This window comes from Phoxinus phoxinus (assembly GCF_949152265.1).
Source record: "Phoxinus phoxinus genome assembly, chromosome: 16".
Classification (NCBI taxonomy): domain Eukaryota; kingdom Metazoa; phylum Chordata; class Actinopteri; order Cypriniformes; family Leuciscidae; genus Phoxinus; species Phoxinus phoxinus.
In genome coordinates, this window is record NC_136891.1 from 17,182,959 (window position 1) to 17,205,079 (window position 22,121).

The following is a 22,121-nucleotide window of genomic DNA, read 5'->3' on the forward strand; positions in this document are numbered from 1 at the left end:
ATATGTTTTAAGACAAACCATGTGCAGATTCATAAGTCAACACCATTGCTGAGTATTCTGTCCTTAAAACTGCAGTGAACCAAAGACAGTCTCAAACACACGGTTTGAACTCGCTGGTGTTTCTGAAGTCACAAACTACTTTGTAACCAATCAGATCAACGTGTGATCGTCAACGAGTGGATCTCTGAGCTGGCGTGAGTGAGTGGAGGCGGGCTCATTTGCATATTCATAGTTCCATGTATAATAAATGAAGCAAGGGTGTAGAGTTACATTCAACCTATTTTAAGGCATTAAGAAAAAAAATTTCAAGGAACATATTTTTAAATATGTCATTTTGGTGATCAAAAAGGGACACAATTATTGACTGAAGTGAGACTTTAAAACTGCAATCAAACACTTTTATGTGCTTTAGTATGTTAGTTTAAACATCAAAATATGTGTACTTTAAAGCATGACAAAAATAATTCACCATTTGGCAGCAAGAATTTTGATCAAAGAAATACTGTATTAGCAACCAAAGATACATTTACTGTAAAGGTGTAATCACAGAGGTGCTGTGCTTTGTTTATGCTGCAACTTTGCTTCATAGAATGTTCTCTTGCAGTGATGCTTTTCCCCCTTAGTATCAGCATCTTTAGGCTTGTATTTTTCATAAAGTGGCTCATATTTAAAGCACTGAAAGGTGAAATAGCAATCAAACTTAGCTGTGTATGTGGCCTTTGTGTCATAACACTTTTAACATTATAACCCTTGCCTCAGTTCCTGTTTCAATGGTCAGAGCACCTTCTTTGATCGGTGCATCTCACGTCTGGATTAAGGGTAGTACTTCACAGAGAATTTTGTATAGTACAGAGAATCCAATATCAACTTTTTTGTAGATATGTGTTGAAAGGCTTATAATTGAAAAATTCAAAATGTGACAATGTATTGTACTCTACAAGTTGGTCAGTCAAAATGATGTTTATGTTTCATGCCTGGTGTACCTTCTTCGCGACACTGCGGGCCTGTGCGATGAGTTCTCTGATTTTCATGATGTTTGTGGAGACATTATTCACAGGTTTTTTCTCTTCAACCACACGCAGCTTATCGAGTAGCTCTGGCACGATCTCTGACAGGTCCTCAACTAAACAAATACAAAAACACACACACACACATGGACAGAGAGAGAGAGTGGGAGTGATTAAGAAAGCATTAGCAACAATCTTCATAATCCTGCACAAATTCACACAAAAAAAAAGCCAACATGCACAATATCTCTGTTCCTAAGAACTGCAGTGGCAATGCTGACAGTTGCCTTCTGGTCATGGAAACACAAGTGATTAATCTGGAATGCTTTATAAAGTAAACTATTTCCTGTGGATGTGCAAGATTTCCAATTCATTAGCCGCTTTAGGCTATATAAATAACTAGAAGAATAAGAAATGAAGTAAATGGTAAAACTATTTGCCATACAAACCAGTTTATTTCTTATTTCTAATTCTTTTTTTTTATTATTATTATTATGTGTAGGTGGATAAACAGATCATTAAACCGTTTATTAGTTTTAAATGCCTCAGAAGTCACATGTGCATTAGAGAAATACGTTTATACTGAAATAAGCATATGGAAAACCCAAATAATATATATACCGGTATATACTGTATATATATAGGCCTATATATATATATATATATATATATATATTTTTTTTTTTTACTATTTAAAAAAAATCTAATTTATAACAACATTTCCATCCATTTTCGACTCTTTGTATTCCGTTTTTGCTTTTATGAGAAAATTTACTTTTAAGTTATGGGGTTTGCTGAATATATTCAGTTGGTGTAACATAAGACGCCAGAGAAACTTTAAACAATAAACAAGTTTTGGCTCTGAAACTACCACTGAATTAAAAGATCACCAACTGTTGCTGGCAGTAGAAGAAGAGACTACCGGTATCCATTGTCGGGTGTTTTTGCATCATTTTATTACAATGCATTCAGCATGAACCCAGCAATGCATGCTTTCGTTTTGTGCTAATCTCACAAAGTCTATGCTCACACACTGTCATTAAATGATGCAACATTGGACTTAACCAACAAAGCTGCATGTTATTTGCATAAAGCAAACATCAATCTGTGACTAGGCCTATAACTTTTCTGGTCCTGACATTTCACACTATTCTGACATTTCGACAAGAACTTTTCTGTGTTGATAGAAGTCTGCCATACCCGCTTCTCCAGCAGACAGAACAGTGCGGTCGAACGCTGCGGCAGAATACGCCTCATTTTTCATGTTTCCATCCCACTCCTCCACTCTCTTCAAGATGGGTGTCACTTTCTGCAGCACTTCAGCAGAGCGGTTCAGAGTCGCCTCAGACACTTCCTGAGTGAACTGCAGACGTCCTGGAGTCCGGTCTAGAAACACACAAACAACACACAAACATCACACTCATTCGCAAATGTGTATTATAACAGAAACATTCAAATATGCACATATACTTTAAATGCAATACTAGTGTAGAAATACAACCCTGGTCAAATGGAAATGGAACTCTAACAAGAGCAGTCTCAAACTTGACTAGAACTTTTTGTAAACATTATGGTCTAATTTTAAATCATGGTTTCCAGTTTAAACCTGTTAAAACTGGGGGACAAAATTGATGTGCTGATATACTGTCTAGCTTTACTAACTGCAGAAATTATTGATATTAATATTATGTATTAATGAATTAACAAGACCTCAATGTTTATTGTGATGCATTTTTAAAATATGCATCATATTTTCTGTTATGTACTAAAATAATGAATTAAGTTAGTACATAACAGAAATGATGAAGCATACTTTTAAAAAAAAGACATATTAAGGTATTTTGGAGTTGTCTTTATTTATGGTGAGTAAACTAAATTAATCATTGACTAGAAAACATGTTTTTAGTTTATCTACAAATACAGTCCTGGTCAGAATTATTGACACCCTTTGTAAATATAATCAAAAAATGTATGTGTTGATAAAGTACTTTATATACTTTATAAGGAAAGCAGGAGAATGCCACACAGATAATTGTCAGTAGTGGTGTTCACCTTTACAATAAAAAGTTACGACTTTTGGACTGCAACTTGGCTTTTCTGAATGTTTAGTGGATACATTTCTATAGTTGTTTTGGAGTTATTTAATTAATTGAATCTAAAAATCTTTGAGAAAACAACTTTTGTGCAAATCCAGCGTTAAACTTGGCCCCGTTTGTGAAGCAGTCCGGCGTAAAATGATTTGTGCATCATTGCGCATCACGTAAGAGTATAGGGGGAAATCTGAAACCGGTCATTTGGAGAGACTGGTTATGATTTATGGGAGTAATAAAAAAGGGAGGGTGGATCTTTACCATTTTAGGCTGGTTGTTCACACACACTGCGGACACACATCAGTGTCCAAACACCTTATAAAAGTGAATTACCGGTATGCATAATAGGTCCCCTTTAATGTTATCCTCAAAAAATGTCTGACTCTAACTTTATTTCTAAGAAGAGAAGCAATATCAAGAGTAAAGAAGACATAATAAATAGAAAATTGTAAATGAAAGAATAAAAAAATAAACTTGGCAGAGCTAACCAAATACATAACCAGGACAGGCCGAGATACAACAACAAAAAGTCAATGTACAATTTATTCTTGCCTTTATGAATTGCATTGATGTCACTGATGATCTTAGCTATTTTTTTAGAGGAGCTATCCATCATCTCATTGGTCTCTTCGATGTAGTTCTTATTGTCAAGGACTGTGGATACAATGTCTGCAAACATAAAATAAAGTGGACTTAGTTAAATCCACAAAGTACACAGCAAAAACTCCACAAAGTACACAGCAAAAACTCTTGTTAAAAACAGTGTTAATGATGTTTTGACATAATCATCATTATACCCGAATCACTAAACTCATTTAGAATGTTATGTTTACCTTGTTGAATACTGCAGCTCTGTGATTCTATAGCAAACGATTTTCAGCATTTTCAATAAACTTAAAAGTTGTTCTGATCAAAATCCTTTCAAAAACTATTTTATTTAGACACACAGACATCAAGAACTAGCCTGTGAATCTCAACAATGGTGACAATAATAAAGCATGTTGCAGTGCATTCTGGGTGCCACCAATCAAAACTCATTCATGGCTCCCATCATGCATTGCGGTATGAATAATTATGTTCTGAATCGTCTTAGTAATTTCCTTTTCCTAATTGAATATTCTTTTTTGTCACCATTGTTGAGATTCATACACTAATTCTTGATGTCTGTGTCTTGATGTCTAAAAAATATCAGACCAACTTTTAAGAAATCCTTTGGATTATTTTTGTTATTCTGGATTTTATGCTGCAGGATCACAGTGATGCTGTAATCACCAATATAAATTTAAGTCAGCGATTAGGCTCCAAATGGTTTCAGTGATTCGGGTCAAATGATTATGTTAAAACTGACACTACCTGTTCACCTTTTCTCTTTGTTCATCTGACTGTTATAACTCAGTTACAACAGTAAAACAAAATCTAAAGTTAATAATGAAGGGACAAGAGCCCAACTAAAACAAACACTGATCACCATAATGACTTAAAATTGTGATTTTTCTCCTTCAGTGATTCTGCTTGTTAACATCAGGTGTCTTCAATAATGGTCACTCATCACTCAATTAATCATTTAATTATCTCATTAACTTTAACACTGCTTCAGAGTTAATTTAACACTCTTGCGTGTGGAGTCAAATAAATTCCCAGGAGGGTTAATTTAACACTGGAGTTTGTGTTGTGTAGGAAAAGTGAGAAAAAGCCTTATCTCTGCTTTACCTTTCTGCTGAAAGTACAGGGCTGAGGCCTCTGCCAACACACTGTCACTCTGAGAGCGCATGAGGCTCAGTTGAGAGTTTAATCCGTCAATATCCTGAGAGAAACATCAGGAAACACGTCAAGTAACCACATTAACCACCGTACACAGAGATACATTAGCTTTCAAAGGTGCGAATGCAAATAATATGGTAATCATTCAGTAATGTGGTACTATACATATACCATAGTATTGCAATCTGTTCATCATAATTACTTTTCCAACTTCTTGTAATAGTTTTTTTTTAGGAAATTGTGAACATTGTGTTTTTAATATTTTGCAATGAATTATTTACCAGGAATCAAAGTATTGATATCTCCTATTGTCTAGAGAATAGAGCTGCATATAGCTAGCCTGGCTCCGCCCTCCTACGTACTTCTGCTCAATTTCCATTTTCCTTCAGTACTAGGTCTGGGATTGTGGTATATTCTTGGGTTTTCTCCAGTCAATTTTTTACCGGTCCAATCAGCGGACAGAAGGAGTGGCTGAGAACGATGACGTTCTGCGCTAGTTTGAGTCGTCATACGTCACAACCAAACGTTAGCGATTGGTTATGGCAGATCCAGAGTGGCTCTGGGCATATCCAATAGTTTTAAACTTCAACAGAGGAAGTTAACGCTTGTCAATGGAGAGAGGTCAGACTCTCTGTACAAATCAAATGTACGAGAGTCTGGCAGAACCAGGCTAGCATATAGTTGATTCAAACTTATTTAATAAAAAATGAACTTTATAAGTTATTGAACTGAACTGAATTGGGCTGAATGACACTATTGTCTTGCTACAGCCGCTTTACAGCAGTATCTGAACTTGAATTTAGCATCATTCACTCTGTTACCTTCGTGTTTAATATCGTGAAGCTGCTTTGAAACCATTTATATTGTATAAAGCGCTATCAAAAATAAAGGTGACTTGACTTGACTTACGGCATGTGTAGTGCTGGAGATGTTGAGAGCAGTCAGGCCAGTGATGTTAGCGTTATCTATGTTTTTGACAATATTGTCATACACATTCAAGGCATTCAGGGCTTTCTGCACACGTCCATTTGCATCGCTTCCTTTCAGATTACTAAAGGAGAGATAAGAGCAGCATTTGTCATGTTAGTGATGCTCCTACGAGCGTTCAACCTTTTGTGACAGTCATGAATGAGAGTACATTTGAAATATCATACAGATAGAGAAATAACATTGGTCATTTCTGGTTTGAAACTCACTACTGCAGTTCCTCAGCATGTCTCAGCAGATCGTCAGCGTGCTCCTCGGCTCTCAGAACTAGTTCACTGTCTGACTGAGACATTTTCTCTGTCTTTCTCTCCAGCAACACACGAGCCCCATCGATTTCTGCATGTTGTTCTCTCACATTCTATACACACAGATGCAATAAAAAACAACAATTAATATGTTCACTGAGGTTTAAAGGGGGTTATGTTCTTTTTATGTTCTTAAACTTCAATTTGGGTACGGCACACTATTTCTTTGGTTTGAGCTTTTATCCTTGTGCATCTAAATGAAATCTATCTTAAAGAATTTGTAAAAACTTATAAAAACATAGTCAATATTTTGAAATAGTTTAATAACCAAGGAGGTACCATAAAGCAGCAGTGAACAAGAAAAAAAATAAAGCTAAATATATCTAGTTTTGTCCCATTTAATGGAAAATGGTCAATAGACTTTATAAGTATAAAATATAAGTGTAGAGTTGAAATTATATGGCCTCTTGAATAATATTTATGTTGTAAGACGACATGCAGTAGCCTACAGAATATGCAGTAATTAAGTTGATAAAAAGCAGTTTTACCGTGATCATATCTTCCACCTCAAGGACAGTCAGGTTTGCCTCAGAGAAGATTACACCAGCCGTAACAATAGTTTGATTGACAATGTCAGAGATGTCTTTTAGTCGCTGCTGCTGTGCCTGAGTTAAAGTTAATGAAATATTTCTGACATCAATTCACAATATAAACATTACATGACAAAAAAATATTTTACAATTTCATACAATTCACTCAAGTTTTACTTATTTGTTATGAAATGTGCTTCTGGACAGCATGTTTGGCATTGCTTAGTCCGGACAAAATCCCTTTCAAGAAAAGTCACTCAAATGACAAATTCCAGTGAACATCCCTATGCCCTATTAATTCGGAAGGGCAGAACATGAGCATAAATTATTAAATTACTTCCTTGAAGAGACATTACATGTTCCCTTCACTAACGGAATTTGTGGAAGGGCCCTCCATGAAGTGATTCAATTGTTCACACCGGTTTGAACGCGACTACAATTGGCATCCCCCTCCCGAAGTGCCCTTCAAGGGTGCAAAAATGTTGTTTGGAATTTGCTCTCAAGACATTCTAGCTTGTATATGGCAACTGTCACGGGTATGGTGCGGATGAAGACAGGCAGAGACCCAAAGTTCCAATTCAAACTTTTACTATAATAAAACTGAAACAAAACTGGTACAGGCAAGGGTAACACTCTCCATACACAATAACATATACAAGGACCGACAAGGACAGACTGAACAGTAGCAAACTAAATACAGATACAAACGAACACTAACAAGGTGAAGACAGGTGACACAGATAATGAGGACGATGAACAGGTGGATGATTGAGGGAGTGAGTTCAGGTGTGAAGACACAAGGGATTCTGGGAAGTGTAGTGCAGACTAAGACAGACAGGTGCAGACGAAGACTGTGACATAACGCCCCCCTTCAGCAAGGCGCGACCTCGCGCCGTAGAACATCAAAGGGGTGGGGGGGTGGGCGCCCTGGAGGCTGATGAAGGGCTGGCCGATCTGGAGCAGGAAGCCTCCAGGGCGGAGCAGGACGTGCAGGCGGCCAGGGCGGAGCAGGACGTGCAGGCGGCCAGGGCGGAGCAGGACGTGCAGGCGGCCACAGCGGTGTGGACCCCTCGGGCGGCCATAGCGGTGTGGACCCTTCGGGCGGCCATGGCGGTGTGGACCCTTCGGGCGGCCATGGCGGTGAAGACCCTTCGGGCGGCCATGGCGGTGTGGAACCTTCGGGCGGTGCAGGCGGAGTGGACCCCTCGGGCGGCCATGGCGGTGAGGACCCCTCGGGCGGCCATGGCGGTGAGGACCCCTCGGGCGGCCATGGCGGTGAGGACCCTTCGGGCGGTGCAGGCGGAGGCCTATAGCCCCCCCCCCAAAAAGTACTTGGGGAGAGTGACAGGATTTGGAACCGGCTCAGGGACAGACACCGGCTCAGGGACAGACACCGGCTCAGGGACAGACACCGGCTCAGGGACAGACACCGGCTCAGGGACAGACACCGGCTCAGGGACAGACACCGGCTCAGGGACAGACACCGGCTCAGGGACAGACACCGGCTCCAGTGTGTGCGCAGCCCACACACACCACATGGTTGTGGCCATGATGGCCAGAGTCGCGGTCACTGAGGACACAGGCGGTGGATACATGGCGTGAATAGTCTCTGGGCTGGACGGGACCAGCGGTGCAGGAAGCTCTGGGCTGGACGGGACCAGCGGTGCAGGAAGCTCTGGACTGGACGGGACCAGCGGTGCAGGAAGCTCTGGGCTGGACGGGACCAGCGGTGCAGGAAGCTCTGGGCTGGACGGGACCAGCGGTGCAGGAAGCTCTGGGCTGGACGGGACCAGCGGTGCAGGAAGCTCTGGGCTGGACGGGACCAGCGGTGCAGGAAGCTCTGGGCTGGACGAGACCAGCGGTGCAGGAAGCTCTGGGCTGGACGGGACCAGCGGTGCAGGAAGCTCTGGGCTGGACGGGACCAGCGGTGCAGGAAGCTCTGGGCTGGACGGGACCAGCGGTGCAGGAGGCTTGGAGCTGGACGTCAACCGTCCAGGGTCGAAGAGGGACCAAAGCGGAGAATGGTGTCGGGGTCCATCTCGACCACCGCCTCTACTGCGGCCTCCACGGGTCCCGCGAAATCTGGCCAGACGGGTTCCCTCAAACGACCCTCCATGGGCAAAGGCTGGGAGATCTTGGCTCTCCTTGGCCAGGACGATAATTTTTACCCAATCGTCCATTTTAGGGTGGTCGGTCCTTCTGTCACGGGTATGGTGCGGATGAAGACAGGCAGAGACCCAAAGTTCCAATTCAAACTTTTACTATAATAAAACTGAAACAAAACTGGTACAGGCAAGGGTAACACTCTCCATACACAATAACATATACAAGGACCGACAAGGACAGACTGAACAGTAGCAAACTAAATACAGATACAAACGAACACTAACAAGGTGAAGACAGGTGACACAGATAATGAGGACGATGAACAGGTGGATGATTGAGGGAGTGAGTTCAGGTGTGAAGACACAAGGGATTCTGGGAAGTGTAGTGCAGACTAAGACAGACAGGTGCAGACGAAGACTGTTAATTTAACAATTAATTTAACACAGAAAAAAATGACATACAGGTTACAGCCCAAATAGCCAATTAAATCACTGCAATGATAAGGCTTCTCAACATCATGGCAAAAAGATGTTATGGTATGTGTATATCCAATATTAGATATCCAGAGAGGCTAGTGAATGGAATTTCTTCTGTTCTGGTTCTGTTCTTTCTGAAGGCATCGAACCCCGAATCGCTCCCCGGGCACCATAGCAAAAAAATTCCCACAAATGTATGACTTTTGGAAGAGCAATTTGATTAACTTACCATATGCAGTTTTAATAAAGTTGAATTAACGTAACATTAACCTTCTGTCATTTTTACTCTTCAAAGCGTTCACTTGAAGGTGTTGATTATAATTAGGCAAATTTACTGATAGCCCCATTAAATAATAATAAGGATAATATTTAATAAGAATATTTAAAAAGTAGGCTATATAATTATCTAATATCTGACTATTTAAAAATTAACCTCAAAACATAAAATGCTAAATGGGGGATATACGGTATATAGGCCTATCTAGCATTTAAAAAAATTAATTGTCAGAACGTTGTCTCGCAGTTGCAGAATGTCTTGTTGTGTACAATGCAACAATAAGGTTGAACTAATCCAGACAATCTCATAATCAATTTTTTTGCTGTTGGTTGGAACTGCCTCTTGACCAAATGTTTTGTAGTTTGTGCACCTCGCCGGAGTCGGCCATTATGAGGGCTGTCAATTGCTGAATCCTTCTAGTGCACTGAAACACCCTAAAAAAGTCCCACAATGCGCCATGAAAACCAGGGACATCGATGCTCACTATGTTCTCCTAACGGAAGTTCAGAAGTGCAAAACTTAAATCATGTGAGCCAACTCACCACACATAACTTAAAAAGGGGTGGGAGTGGTCAAGTAATCGCAGTCGTATGGTCAATTGCCCGACTCACCCACACCAAACGACTTCACTTTCCTTACCCTACTACGACCATGGTTCTCGCTCCCTGCTCAGACATCCATGCAGGACCTGCTTTTCCCTTCCTTGAACACATTCTTTTGCCTCATCTTACCAACCATGGGTACCCTTAAGCTCACCACAGTTGAAGAGACAAATAGAATAGACAACACAACAAACAGTGGAGATCGCAACTACAACTGATGCCCATGTTGACAAGCGCTTGTGCAAGGAGGTTTAAACACAACAAACAGATTTTTGTTATAAGAACCTTGAACATAAAAATGTTTCCTTAATGTTAATAGAATGTTATTTAAAGGTTAGTGTGATGTTCCTGAAACATTTGTTCAATCATTCAAACACCTGCAGTGAACAAGCACTGAAAGAAAGAGAAATAAGAACACAAACTACAACTTTCTTCAGCCACAGCCTTAGATAAAATCAACTGAAGATAAAAGAAGACATTTAATCTCACAAGATCTCAGCAGAGGAGCATCACACCTTTTAAAACACGTTCCTCTAACGTCAAGAAAACTGGACATTTTTAACGTTCCCAGAACCAACACTGAATTTTAAGGGAACGTTCTTATAACAAAAATCTGTTAGCTGGGAAGACACTTGCAAGTTGCAACACTTGAACAGTGACACATTATTGGTCCTGACTCCTGGAGAGAAACAGCGCTGTACTCAAGCATTCGCAACAAAACCGATGTATACTTTGAGCTTAATGATTTATATTCTCATAACAAACTGTAAATGTGTAAGAAGGTACCTCTCTCCTCTGTAGTTTGAGCTGGTTGGTCTTATATTTGTCTAGTGACTGCTGCAGTGTGTCATCCGCTTTGTTGAGGAGATCCTGAGCTTGAAAGAGTCTGGAAGTGAATCGACTCAGCACTTCCCGCATAGGCAACAGACGCCCCTGCGTAGTCATCAGAGTTTTCTCAAAATGGCGCACACGCCGGAGCACTACAACCGGACATATGAAGGTACAGGATGAATGAGACCACACACACACACAAGCAGAATTCCGTTAGAAACCAACACAAACAATCTTACATTCATGGGCCTCGGAGGATTCATCAGTAGCAAGCGGTTCTTTGGGTGAGAGGTCCAGATTTCTCATCCAGCCCAAGATCCATTCGGCTTCTGCTATTTTCTGCAGCTTTACCTGAGGATCTAACTCCTGATAGACACCGTATAATTCCCAATCCCTAATCATATCTGAAACACATGCACATACAAATGCATTATGTTCATCGTCTGTAATCAAGGCAAGATAAGAGAGCGCTGTAGACTCAGAATACAATTGAGCTCAGAATTATGAGAGAAATTATAAGAGGCTTCTTAAATGTTATATTTGTTGAAGGGGCACTCAGTATTTTTTCCTAATTCCTGCCTGCTACCTATTACTCCACATGCAGCTCAGGATTGTCAGGGTTTGGGATTGTGTTGTTACTTTGGTGCCAATCTATGTTGTCACGATATCAGGCTTTCCGTTTTTCAATTCCAGACATTTTTATTGGCAAGCAATTCACAAAGAATTGTTTGCAACTGTTGTAAGCATTGCCATATTATGGTCTCTCAGTGGAAGCATGCAATGTCAGATTATTCTTTCTATTGCTTGTTATAGCTTTCTTACTTTTTTTGACTGGCCTGTGCAAATTGCCACTTTTTTTACTGCAAAAGTATGTTATTCAAACATTTTTACATCAGTCAGTGTGCGTGCATAAGAAAATTTATTTTGTGCGATAATATACTTTAATGGTTGATTGGTGTATGATTTGATAGACAATCGATGAAGTGGTTAACCAGACCATTTAGCGGCACATTGCATCCAGATTATACTTTGATAACCGGACTGATACTGCATACGGGGTGACTTAATTTGGGTCAAAACATGTGAAGTCCTGTCTAATACAGGACAGTTGGCAACTTTCAGAGGGGAATCTGCTCCAGCCAAGCAAGTATCATTGAGATACAGTGCTTGATATTGGCCAGCACAACATTAAAAAAAATACAGATTGCGCAAGGTCTCATGTTACCTTCTATGAGAACATTGAGTGATGAGAGGTTAGCAATAAGTGTATTTGCAAGCGTGGAGCTGTCAAGTGTCTCTTGATCCACCCGCTCTCCCAGCGACTGCATTGATTCCTCCTGAAGAAATAAAACAAACACTAGCTCAGTTTCACCAGGAAGAACATTTACAATATCGTGAACAGTGTAGCATGAAGGAGAGAGGAAGAGATGGATATAATGACAAAAAGGATTTTAATTTAATTTATCTTGAAGAAATTAAAGAAATCTATTCAGAATTTTTGTTGTACTTCCTCATGATTTAAATTGCATTGCCATAGAAACAAATAATTACTTGAACAGCTCAGCTTGTCATCTTGCAATTACAGTAATTACAGCACGATGTGAACACAGACAAAAAAGAATGTAAAAATGTGTGTGGGGGAAAAGATTGTGTTCTGAAATCCATTCCATTAAAAAAACACCCTGAGAAATATTATATCCATAGGATATTTGGTCACAAGATGTAAAGATGAAGGTAAAGGTGAGGGGTTTCATTAAGCAACTTTCCCCCACTAGGCCATAGATACATTGATAAAAATCATGATGTTCTGCACACATTTCCTGGATATTGAAATACTTTCTCCTATGCCAGCTTCATATGCAGATACTATGTAAGTGTAAAGCAAGTTAGCTGACTTTTCTAAAAACTTCAGGCTTTGTGATCCTATCAAAACTGTGGCACTATCAAAATCAAGATGCACAAAGTTTTTTTCGGTACCAGAAACGTGGAAATGATTTTACCGATGTCCATCCCCAGTATCACCACTGCATGGCTAACCTGTATTCCAGATTTGTTGATCACAAACAGATTTTGGACCGATCTGTAATGTATGCCTATTCTCGTGAATTTGTTGTTCGTTAAAAAGGTATGTTCTATATACTATGAATGTGTGTATAGAATGAATCAAATTCAGACATAATCTTATATACTGTCTATGGACATAATACATCAGCCATTTTGTTAGTGTCATGTGACCTACAGCGTCAGTTGCTTCGCTTCACTGCCACTCACAATTCCTCTCCTGTGACCTCATGTTATACAGTAGTAAAGTGTCCAGTAGATGCACACTTCAGAATCTCACAGGAATTAGTTAGTCATCCGATACAAAGGGAATTAGCGATAAATTCCCTTTGTATCTCTAACTTTAAAGCCTTTAATGTGTTCATAATGATCATATTGTTCGAAATGACTTATACAGTCAAACCAAAATTTATTCAGACACCTTCAACATTTCTCACATTATCACAGTTTATTCGCTATACCTATAGTTTAGAAAATGGTAATAAAAAATAAACAATCCTTCTGTTAGACTGTCTCACAGATGAATAAGGTTTAATATCTGTCAGCTGTTAAATTGAACTACACAATGATATAATACCAATATAGCTCAGCCAATTACCAAGCAATGCTTTATTTTGTTCAGTCTGTGGTGTAAAAAGGTCGCATTAGCAATTAAAGAAAAAACATTAAGCAAAACACGGTCAGGTCAAATTGTCTGAATCGTTTTTGGTCCCAAATTTTTATACATTTTACCGTTAGTCCACTGTATGAAGAATTTTTGGGTATAATATGTCACAGTTTACTTTATTTTGCTCTCCTCACATACATAAATTACCTACAGTGTCCTGCAGCCACTAGTAAAAAAAGATCAAGAATTATATCTGGTGTCTGAATCATTTTTGGTTTGATTGTAAATATAGTTCTGGTTTTTGGTCCAGTTTTCAGACTACAAGTGGCACAGAAGATATACACTTCACATTTAAACAATATTGAAATCAATGACACCCGGAACGAGTGGCACCTCTCCTGCGAGCAGCTCCATGTCAGTAAGCAGTTTTTGAGTTTCTTTCTCCAGGTGTCCCGTATCTGCTCTCATCACTGCATACTTATTTCTCCAGCCTACGAACTGAGCCTGTTATAACACAGTGAGAACAACACACACTCTTGTTTAAACACCACATCCTCTGGGCGTACACTTCTCTGAGCGATGTGCAGTTTGAGTGTTGTTACCTGTAGTCTGTGTGCAGTGTAGTTGTAGTACTTTAATCTGTCGTTGGCAGCGGCTCCTGTAGAAATGTTCAGCACGCTGTTCCTCACTTGGTCCAGAGTTTTGTTGGACTGACGAATATCTCCGATCAGACTCCAAATACACGCATCACAGTCTAGGAGGTGGTAAGGGTTATTATTATTCATATTGGGTTATCATATTTTTTTATGTTTATAAGATTTTCTGAACAATTCTCAGTTTTTAATTTGATCTAGATTTGTACTTGTTTTAAAGAAAAAAAAAATCTAAAATGGCACTTGTTTGTGTAAGTTCTGGAGGCTATTGCTTAGTCTATGGTGCTTTGGTCCCTCTGGAAAATAATCAGGTTTTACAAATACAATATATTATTTATTTTTTTATTTCTTATTTTTTTTTACTAACATTATAAGTGAATCTTAAGGAACATATTAACAAAGACATGTCACAACCCCTTTAAATGGAAATAAAATCCCAGATTTGAAATGTGGTCTTGGACTTTTGGATCCCTCCCAGTATACTGTTTGAATTAGTGTTTTCTCTTATGTCATTGAACTCACTGATATTACACTCGCTGATTTGCGAGGCCTCGGGAAGACACTCTCCTGTGTGCATGTCACAATTCTCCTCTGGACAATCACATTCTGAGGAAGACAAACACACAGTACACATTTATTATACATTAAAACACACAATAGAGCACACATCCAAAGCAACTACACAACCCTGATCACAAACAAAAGGCCTTTTCATACTTGAAACAGGTAAAGTTGTGATGAAACGGAAGTAGCGACAGATCTTCAATATTGTGAAGTGAGGTTTCTTAACCCCGGGTAAAAAGCGTTGCTAACCCCAAATCTAAATTAAACGTTCCTTTACTCAAGGTTAAAAAGAATTGCAACATTTTATAATGGAATTCTGGCTGTATAACTCGCAATTATGACTTTATATCACGCAATTCTGATTTTTGTGTGATAAAAAGTCACAATTTTGTTTTATAAAATCAGAATTGTGAGATATAAAGTCGAAATTGTGTGTTATAAAGTCAGAATTGCGTGATATAAAGTCGCCATTGCGAGTTATAAAGTCAGAATTGCGTGATATAAAGTCGCCATTGCGAGTTATAAAGTCGCCATTGTGTGATATAAAGTTGCCATTGCGTGTTATAAAGTCGCCATTGCGTGATATAAAGTTGCCATTGAGTGTTATAAAGTCAGAATTGCAATTGCACTCGCAATTATCTTTTAAAATGTTTTATTCTGTGGCGGAAACGAGCTTCCATTCGATAATGCAGTGAAAAGCCCTACAGTCTATTTCACAAATGGGTGAGCATGTTACAAGTTGATTTACACTTAATTCAAAGAAAGAGACACAAACTTAAACATTATATACATTTTTGCGACACACCAGTGGTCACTAATACACAGCAGGGGTTAAACTGAAACATTTTTCCAAAAGAACAATCAGAACAAACTGACTGCATTTACTAGAAATAAACTTCAGCAAAGATGCCCTCATTTCTCTCCCATTTCCTATTTGACACACTGACATGAACTCAAAACTTCCACGGGTCACAACTGGGGCTGGTATGTTGAGATGGAGGTGATGATGATGTCATGGGAAATAATGTAAATCCCTGTTCTTATGTGCAGGTGGCCAAGTGTGTGTGGGTGGGCAGATCCCTTAATGAAATCAAGACCGACGGGTTGTGAGAACAGCTGTTCAACTGTTCTGTCAGGACAAGGACCTTTTGCATTCTCCCACCAGATTCACAGGCCAGATGGAAGGGGTATTGCAGTCAACAGGAACTGTTAACTTACTTAAAACTGTTGCTAAGTGAAGATTTTATTGCTGATTGTTATCTGTTGACTACTTTCATTATAGAGGAGGTTTTGGTGAGGTTATTTTGAAGTCAGAGTTTGGTTTGAGTCTTTTTAAACGATGAAATATGGCTTTTAAAACCAAGTGTCACAGCCTTATATATGTCATTTATATAGAATAACTACTTACTCTTGTTCATATTGAAGACTAAAATTTGTATTTTGTAGTTTTATTCTTTATTAGTATTCATAATCATTTGTAATCATTTTATTTTGTTAATCATAGTGTTCTTGAATATATGTGTGAGTGTGGGAGACAGGGAGTGTGTGTGCTGGACGAGTTAGAGACATGGAATGTGTAAAATAAATAAAAGAGATCTCTTGGCAAAATAACTGGTGTCTGGTCCCGTGAATTAAACAACAAAGAGGAAAAAGCTTTTCTTTCTTTTTTTTATCTATAATATTGGATTGATAATGTGATGCATGTTAGTAATGAAACAGAATATTTGATTCACTTCTCTCAGTATATGCACTGCCCTATATGGAAGAATTTTTTGCATGGGTTGCAATTTTTGTAAAAGACAATAGGCAGTGAAATGTGAACCTCCTCCAGCCGTAAATCATGCCGTATGCAGTGTTAAACAGACTCACTCTTGCAGCCGGATGTGCTGTAATCCCAGAATCCTGGCAGGCAGCGCTCGCAGTACCGGCCTCCAGCCCCCGAGTGGCACTGGCAGCTGTGTGTGAGCGGGTGGCAGGTGCCACGCAGGGCAGCAGAGGCACATTCACACCGACGGCATCCCATACAGCTTCCAAAGCCAGAGTAACCCTCCTACACATTAAAAATGTGAAGATTCTCAAGAGATAGTGCATATTAAATGTGCTCAGTGTGCATATGCGTGAATTTGGGTTTATATGCATTTTAAGAAACAGAGACTGAATATGGAGTTTCTGGGGGACTACAAAAATAATCAAACACTTTTTAAGGCAGATACAAAAACCAATCATTTTACTTTTGCATTTGAACCATTTCAACTGCCCGTGTTAGTAAATTAATTAAAAACAGACACTTGACACATTTTAAAGCAAACACTTTACAATTAATATATTCAAAAATCATATCTATTACACTGTAAAAAGTGAACGTGCAGTTGTTGCTTTAAGGAGGTATTTCTACTTGATTCTTCCTGCAAATTGTAATTTTGTTGTTGTAACCTATACTGCAATCAGGTTTATGTACCATAAATGTTGATATAACTTAATTGAGTTATTTGAATTGAACCCAATAAAGCTCAGGATGGACACACTCGATACATGCGTACCTGCTCCTTGTTGATCGGCAGGTTTTGCTTCAGTGAGAAATTATGTGGGATATTATACACATTAGGTTGCATCAGAGTGAAAATTTAAATTTGACATACTTCTATACTTATATGGCTACACACTTCACCACAATGGTAAGTAAGCACAACATTCAATAACAGAAACTAATCTAAATGTCCAACATAACTGAACATTAAACATTAGTATAAACTAGCAACATCTTTCCCTTAAAACACATAAAATAATATTTTCATCACATAATAAAACTTAATCCCTAAATTTACTCTCTCCTAATGCAGTCCCTTGCAAATGAGTGTGTTTCACACTATTTCACACCAAAATAAAAAATAAATAAAAACACCTAGCTTAGTAGTTTACGGCAGTTGGGCAAAAGCCCCACAAAAATATTCATCCACTTGATGAATGAATAATATTAAATTGATTTTAAAAACTTGTAAATGTGTTCAGTATTCAGCAACATGTTTTTTTTTTCTGAGTTTCTAGACTATTTGAAAGTGAAGTGTACATATATACTGTATAGTGACAATTTGTAATTCTTTGAATGTCCATACCTCACACCTGTCACATAGGTGACCTGTGACCCCGGGCTTACAGTGACACACACCTGTCCGGTCATCACACGATGCAGTACCACACTTATCGCACTGACACTCTGAAACACAGAGAGAGAGATCATGGCAACCCTCTAGACAAAAAATTATGTAATGCATTTGAGCCATAAAACATACATGAAATATAGTAAACATATTTAGAACAATCTAACTGACAATCTAACTGAATAAACCATTGACGTTACTTTGGACGTGACTATCTACGGCCGATGGCTGGAAAGTTTGGAGAAACTTGTTTGAAAATTATTATTGCAATTCTGTTTGATTCATCTAAAGACGCATAACTTACACACATCTTTAAAGTCGTGTGACTATAAATCACTAGAACTACAATCTCTACAATACTGTAGGGCGACGAGACATCCTTTTTTACATATAGTACAGTCCTGGATGACAGGGTCTTTCAGCAATTTAACTTGTGCATCTGTGAAATTTGCAGTTAAAAAAGGCAGCTTTTTTGCAAGAACTTTACCGTAAAAAACTATGGTAGCAACAGGTTTTACAGATTGAACTTAAATTTACAATAAAAAAACAATTAACTGAAATAATATTCAATTTACTAAAATCAGTTTTTTTTTATTTTTAATAAATGTTCTATTTAACTTCCAATAACTGTACATTTAACAATATTTTGCTGTTAAATTACATAAAATATCCCACTAGATCTATTGCATTTTTTCACTGTATAGAGTATGGGAATTTACCGTTAACCAAATAGCAGGTTTTTACCAGAGTATTTTGACAGTCTTTTACCATTAAAATGAAGATATTTTTTTTTACTTTTAGAATTTTTAGCTTCGGCTGGATGAGGTTCAGTTCCAGTAGTACATAAGAAAACTTGAAATCTTTAGAGTGATAACAAAAGAGAAATTAATTTGGACCCATACTTTAAAGTCTCCTTGAAGTGCCTTGATAAGAGCAGTCTTCCTCAATGTTTTCAAATATTGAAACATGCAGTCAGGGTAGAGGATGTGCATGAAGAGCATTCATTTTTATATATAGCTAAAAGCTTTTGTTTAAGGCCACATTTACACATAGCCGGGTATTTAGAGAAACGAATATTCCCCCCCCCCCCCCCCCCCCCCCCCCTCCGTTTTCAATAATAACATCGTGCACACAACCCGCATAAATACGCCGTCGAGCGTCATCATAACTATGCCAAACCTATGGGCGGCAGTGTAGGGAGAAGGATAAATCCATGCAAGCCAATCAGAATCCTCAGAATCGACAAGAGAGAACCTAAAACCCCGTTTCTCCCAGTTGACACGACAACATATAACCGGCGTTTTCAGAAATCTCCACTTTGGCTGGAGTTTTTAGAAATAATCGTTTTCTGGGATAAAAACGGCGTTTTCGTGTAAATGACAGGCCAAAACGCAGAGAAATATCTGCGTTTTCCCATCGTGTAAACGGGGCCTAAGTCACAGCATGGCAAAGCTGCACATACCGTATTTGTTAATGCTAACAATCCCAGCTGGAATTGAATGCTAATAGTATAGGTTCTAAGTTCAGTTTATTAACGTTCAGCAGTTAAACGTGTACATAGAAATATAATATAATCTTTAACTGCCGGTAATTTTGACTCTAAGCCACAATATGCCGAGTCATGGGAGCAATCATTGCCATAAAATGTACAACTTTTTTACAACTAGAAATTGATGTATGTAATATTGCTCTCTTGACTAGATATCACCAGATCATTTTTACACTGTCAGCAATTTATTTGACCATTTCTAGCACCTACCCCGACAGTCCTTAGCACTGATGGCATCACCATAGAAACCCGGAGCACATCTTTCACAGTTGTCACCAGCGGTGTTTGCCCAGCAGTTCAGGCACTGGCCTGTCATATTATTGCATTCATTGAAGATAAGGTTTGGGTCTGAGTTGCCATTACAATCACACTTTTTGCAGGAATTGCCCACCTCCATGGGATTGCCATAATAACCTGGAGCGCATCTTGAGAGAAGGAAAATGTAATTAGTACTAAAATACAAAAATTCTACTTTAAAACTGTATATATCAAGCCATTTGCGAGTGAAGAACCAACCTCTCGCAGTAGTGACCAGCATATCCTTCCTGGCACACACATCTCAGAAAATTACCCCTCTTATCACAGTGATCTGCAAAGCTGAGAAAAAAAAGAGAGAAAAACATCAGACATCCTGCTGGACACTTTTACAGGATTTCCACACCTTTTGAACAATGCATCATCAGGTCGCTGGCATGGGAGTTGCGCGCGCTAACAAGGACACTTAAGACCACAATCTCTAGCACCAGTTGCTAGTGATGCTCACTCTCTTGAGATCAGGGGAGTGAGGTTTACCTACACAGCTCTCAATAGCTGGCCTCCGTTACACATATAATAGGATACGATAAGAAATAGTTTGCAAGGCCTAATGTAATATTTAATTATACTAAAGGTGTGTTACAATCAACCATGAGTGCACATCAGAATGGACTTCACAAAGTGAGGTGGAGGGATGTTGGGTCGGGGCATGGCCTTATTCGAGGCTTGTCGCAACTACCAATGAGAGCGAGCAAGCTTCGCCAAAGCGATGTTGCGTACTTTGATAGCTGAAACATGGCAGCCCCGAACATGTCACGAAAGTAGAGTTTTGAGAAAGATCATATTCTTTTTTTCCTTTTTGGTTTTTCGCTGCACATCCGTACGGCTATACGCACATCAGAAAACAGAGAACTGAAACAGAGCTGAAGTGAAAATGGAAACAATGGAAACCAAATGAACTGAAGAAATTAAATGAAGAAAGCTTCAACTTAGGAGTCGTTTGGGAAACACAAACACCGAACAAGTGACAACTGCCTCCTAACTCACACTCAATGGTTTACTGTTACTTTTGTGTGAAAAAATATGCAACATTAGCCCCAGTCCAGCCCTAATGCTGTGTGAAAGAAAATAACCTTTGGTTACACTTTATTTCGATAGTCCACTATAAGTCCACTAACTATAAGTAACTTTAATTATAAGTAACCTTTCAACTACATGTCAACTAACTCTTATTAGATTATTAGTAGACTGTCAGTAGACTGTTAGGTTATGGTTAGGTGTTAGGGTTCGGGTTAGTGAATAAGTTGACTTGTAGTTGCCAAGTAACTTATAGTCCGTAGAATGTCTGTTGGGATCAACAAAATAAAGTATTAGCTGATATTAAGCAGACTACTAATTAGTCTACTAATCCTCAAATGACAGTTAGTTGACATGTAGCTGCAAAGTTAGTAGAATGTCTAAAGTGGACTATCGAAATAAAGTGTTACCGAACCTTTTTACATTATGAAGTCCAGGCTATGGATGTTTGTTCATGCTAAAAATATAAACATGATGCAATCACACAAATAACAATACTAGTAATGAAGACAACATTTTTGCTGCATGTCATATTTCACTTTTTACTGGATAAGAAGGACTCAAGTTATCCTGAAATAAAATAAATAAAGAAGGTTTATTTATTTAGTTTTGCTGTTGCTGTTAGGGATTGTGTCGGGATGATTTAGGTGTACGTTTCTGTGCTTACTTGTTAGACTCCAGTGATATCGGGCACGCACATGGTCTACACATGAAGGTGCCATCAGGAAGAGACACAGGTAAAAATCCTTCTTCACAGTGCTCACAGAAATCTCCAACAGTGTGATCCTGACATTCCTGAACACGGGATGCAGAAAAGAAGTGAGGTGCATTTCAGAAAAAAAAAAAAAAAATGCTGGTTACACTGCCAAGGTTGCAGAAATGATAAAATCAACACCATATGTGCCAGTGTGACAGTTACCACATCGAAGAATTTCAGTTTCTGTTTAGCTTGTTTTTGTTAAAGCACTTACATTAAATAATTAAAAATGTTTTTACTTTAAAGAGTTGTGCTTACAATGCATATCCCAGTGATATCCTCACAGCTATCAGCATGGGCTTTGCAGTTACAGGGGAGACAGGTTTCCTGTTCACTCAGGAAGAATCCTCGAGCACATACCTGCAATAAAGTCATTGCCGAACATGAACATGAACTATCAACACACAGTCATGATATGTGCCATATCTCTACTGAAAGTAGGTGTGGCCTATCAAGATGCTGATTAGA

At 38.8% G+C, this 22,121-nt stretch overlaps 1 protein-coding gene across 1 annotated transcript in view; it reads right to left on the bottom strand.

Annotated features, from left to right (window-relative positions):
- The window catches only part of lama4 (laminin, alpha 4), an 81,652-nt gene that overhangs the window by 24,112 nt on the left and 35,419 nt on the right, over positions 1 to 22,121 (bottom strand). The window contains exons 2-20 of the mRNA XM_079584142.1: positions 21,912 to 22,013; positions 21,564 to 21,691; positions 20,081 to 20,161; positions 19,775 to 19,989; positions 17,971 to 18,071; positions 16,727 to 16,907; positions 14,816 to 14,899; positions 14,243 to 14,394; positions 14,034 to 14,144; positions 12,198 to 12,309; positions 11,212 to 11,376; positions 10,928 to 11,121; positions 6,639 to 6,755; positions 6,055 to 6,203; positions 5,768 to 5,909; positions 4,808 to 4,901; positions 3,650 to 3,766; positions 2,208 to 2,393; positions 984 to 1,123 (exon numbers count right to left, since the gene is read on the bottom strand). Coding sequence (XP_079440268.1) covers positions 984 to 1,123; positions 2,208 to 2,393; positions 3,650 to 3,766; positions 4,808 to 4,901; positions 5,768 to 5,909; positions 6,055 to 6,203; positions 6,639 to 6,755; positions 10,928 to 11,121; positions 11,212 to 11,376; positions 12,198 to 12,309; positions 14,034 to 14,144; positions 14,243 to 14,394; positions 14,816 to 14,899; positions 16,727 to 16,907; positions 17,971 to 18,071; positions 19,775 to 19,989; positions 20,081 to 20,161; positions 21,564 to 21,691; positions 21,912 to 22,013 — 2,571 coding nt within the window. The remainder of the gene's footprint in view (positions 1 to 983; positions 1,124 to 2,207; positions 2,394 to 3,649; positions 3,767 to 4,807; positions 4,902 to 5,767; positions 5,910 to 6,054; positions 6,204 to 6,638; positions 6,756 to 10,927; positions 11,122 to 11,211; positions 11,377 to 12,197; positions 12,310 to 14,033; positions 14,145 to 14,242; positions 14,395 to 14,815; positions 14,900 to 16,726; positions 16,908 to 17,970; positions 18,072 to 19,774; positions 19,990 to 20,080; positions 20,162 to 21,563; positions 21,692 to 21,911; positions 22,014 to 22,121) is intronic.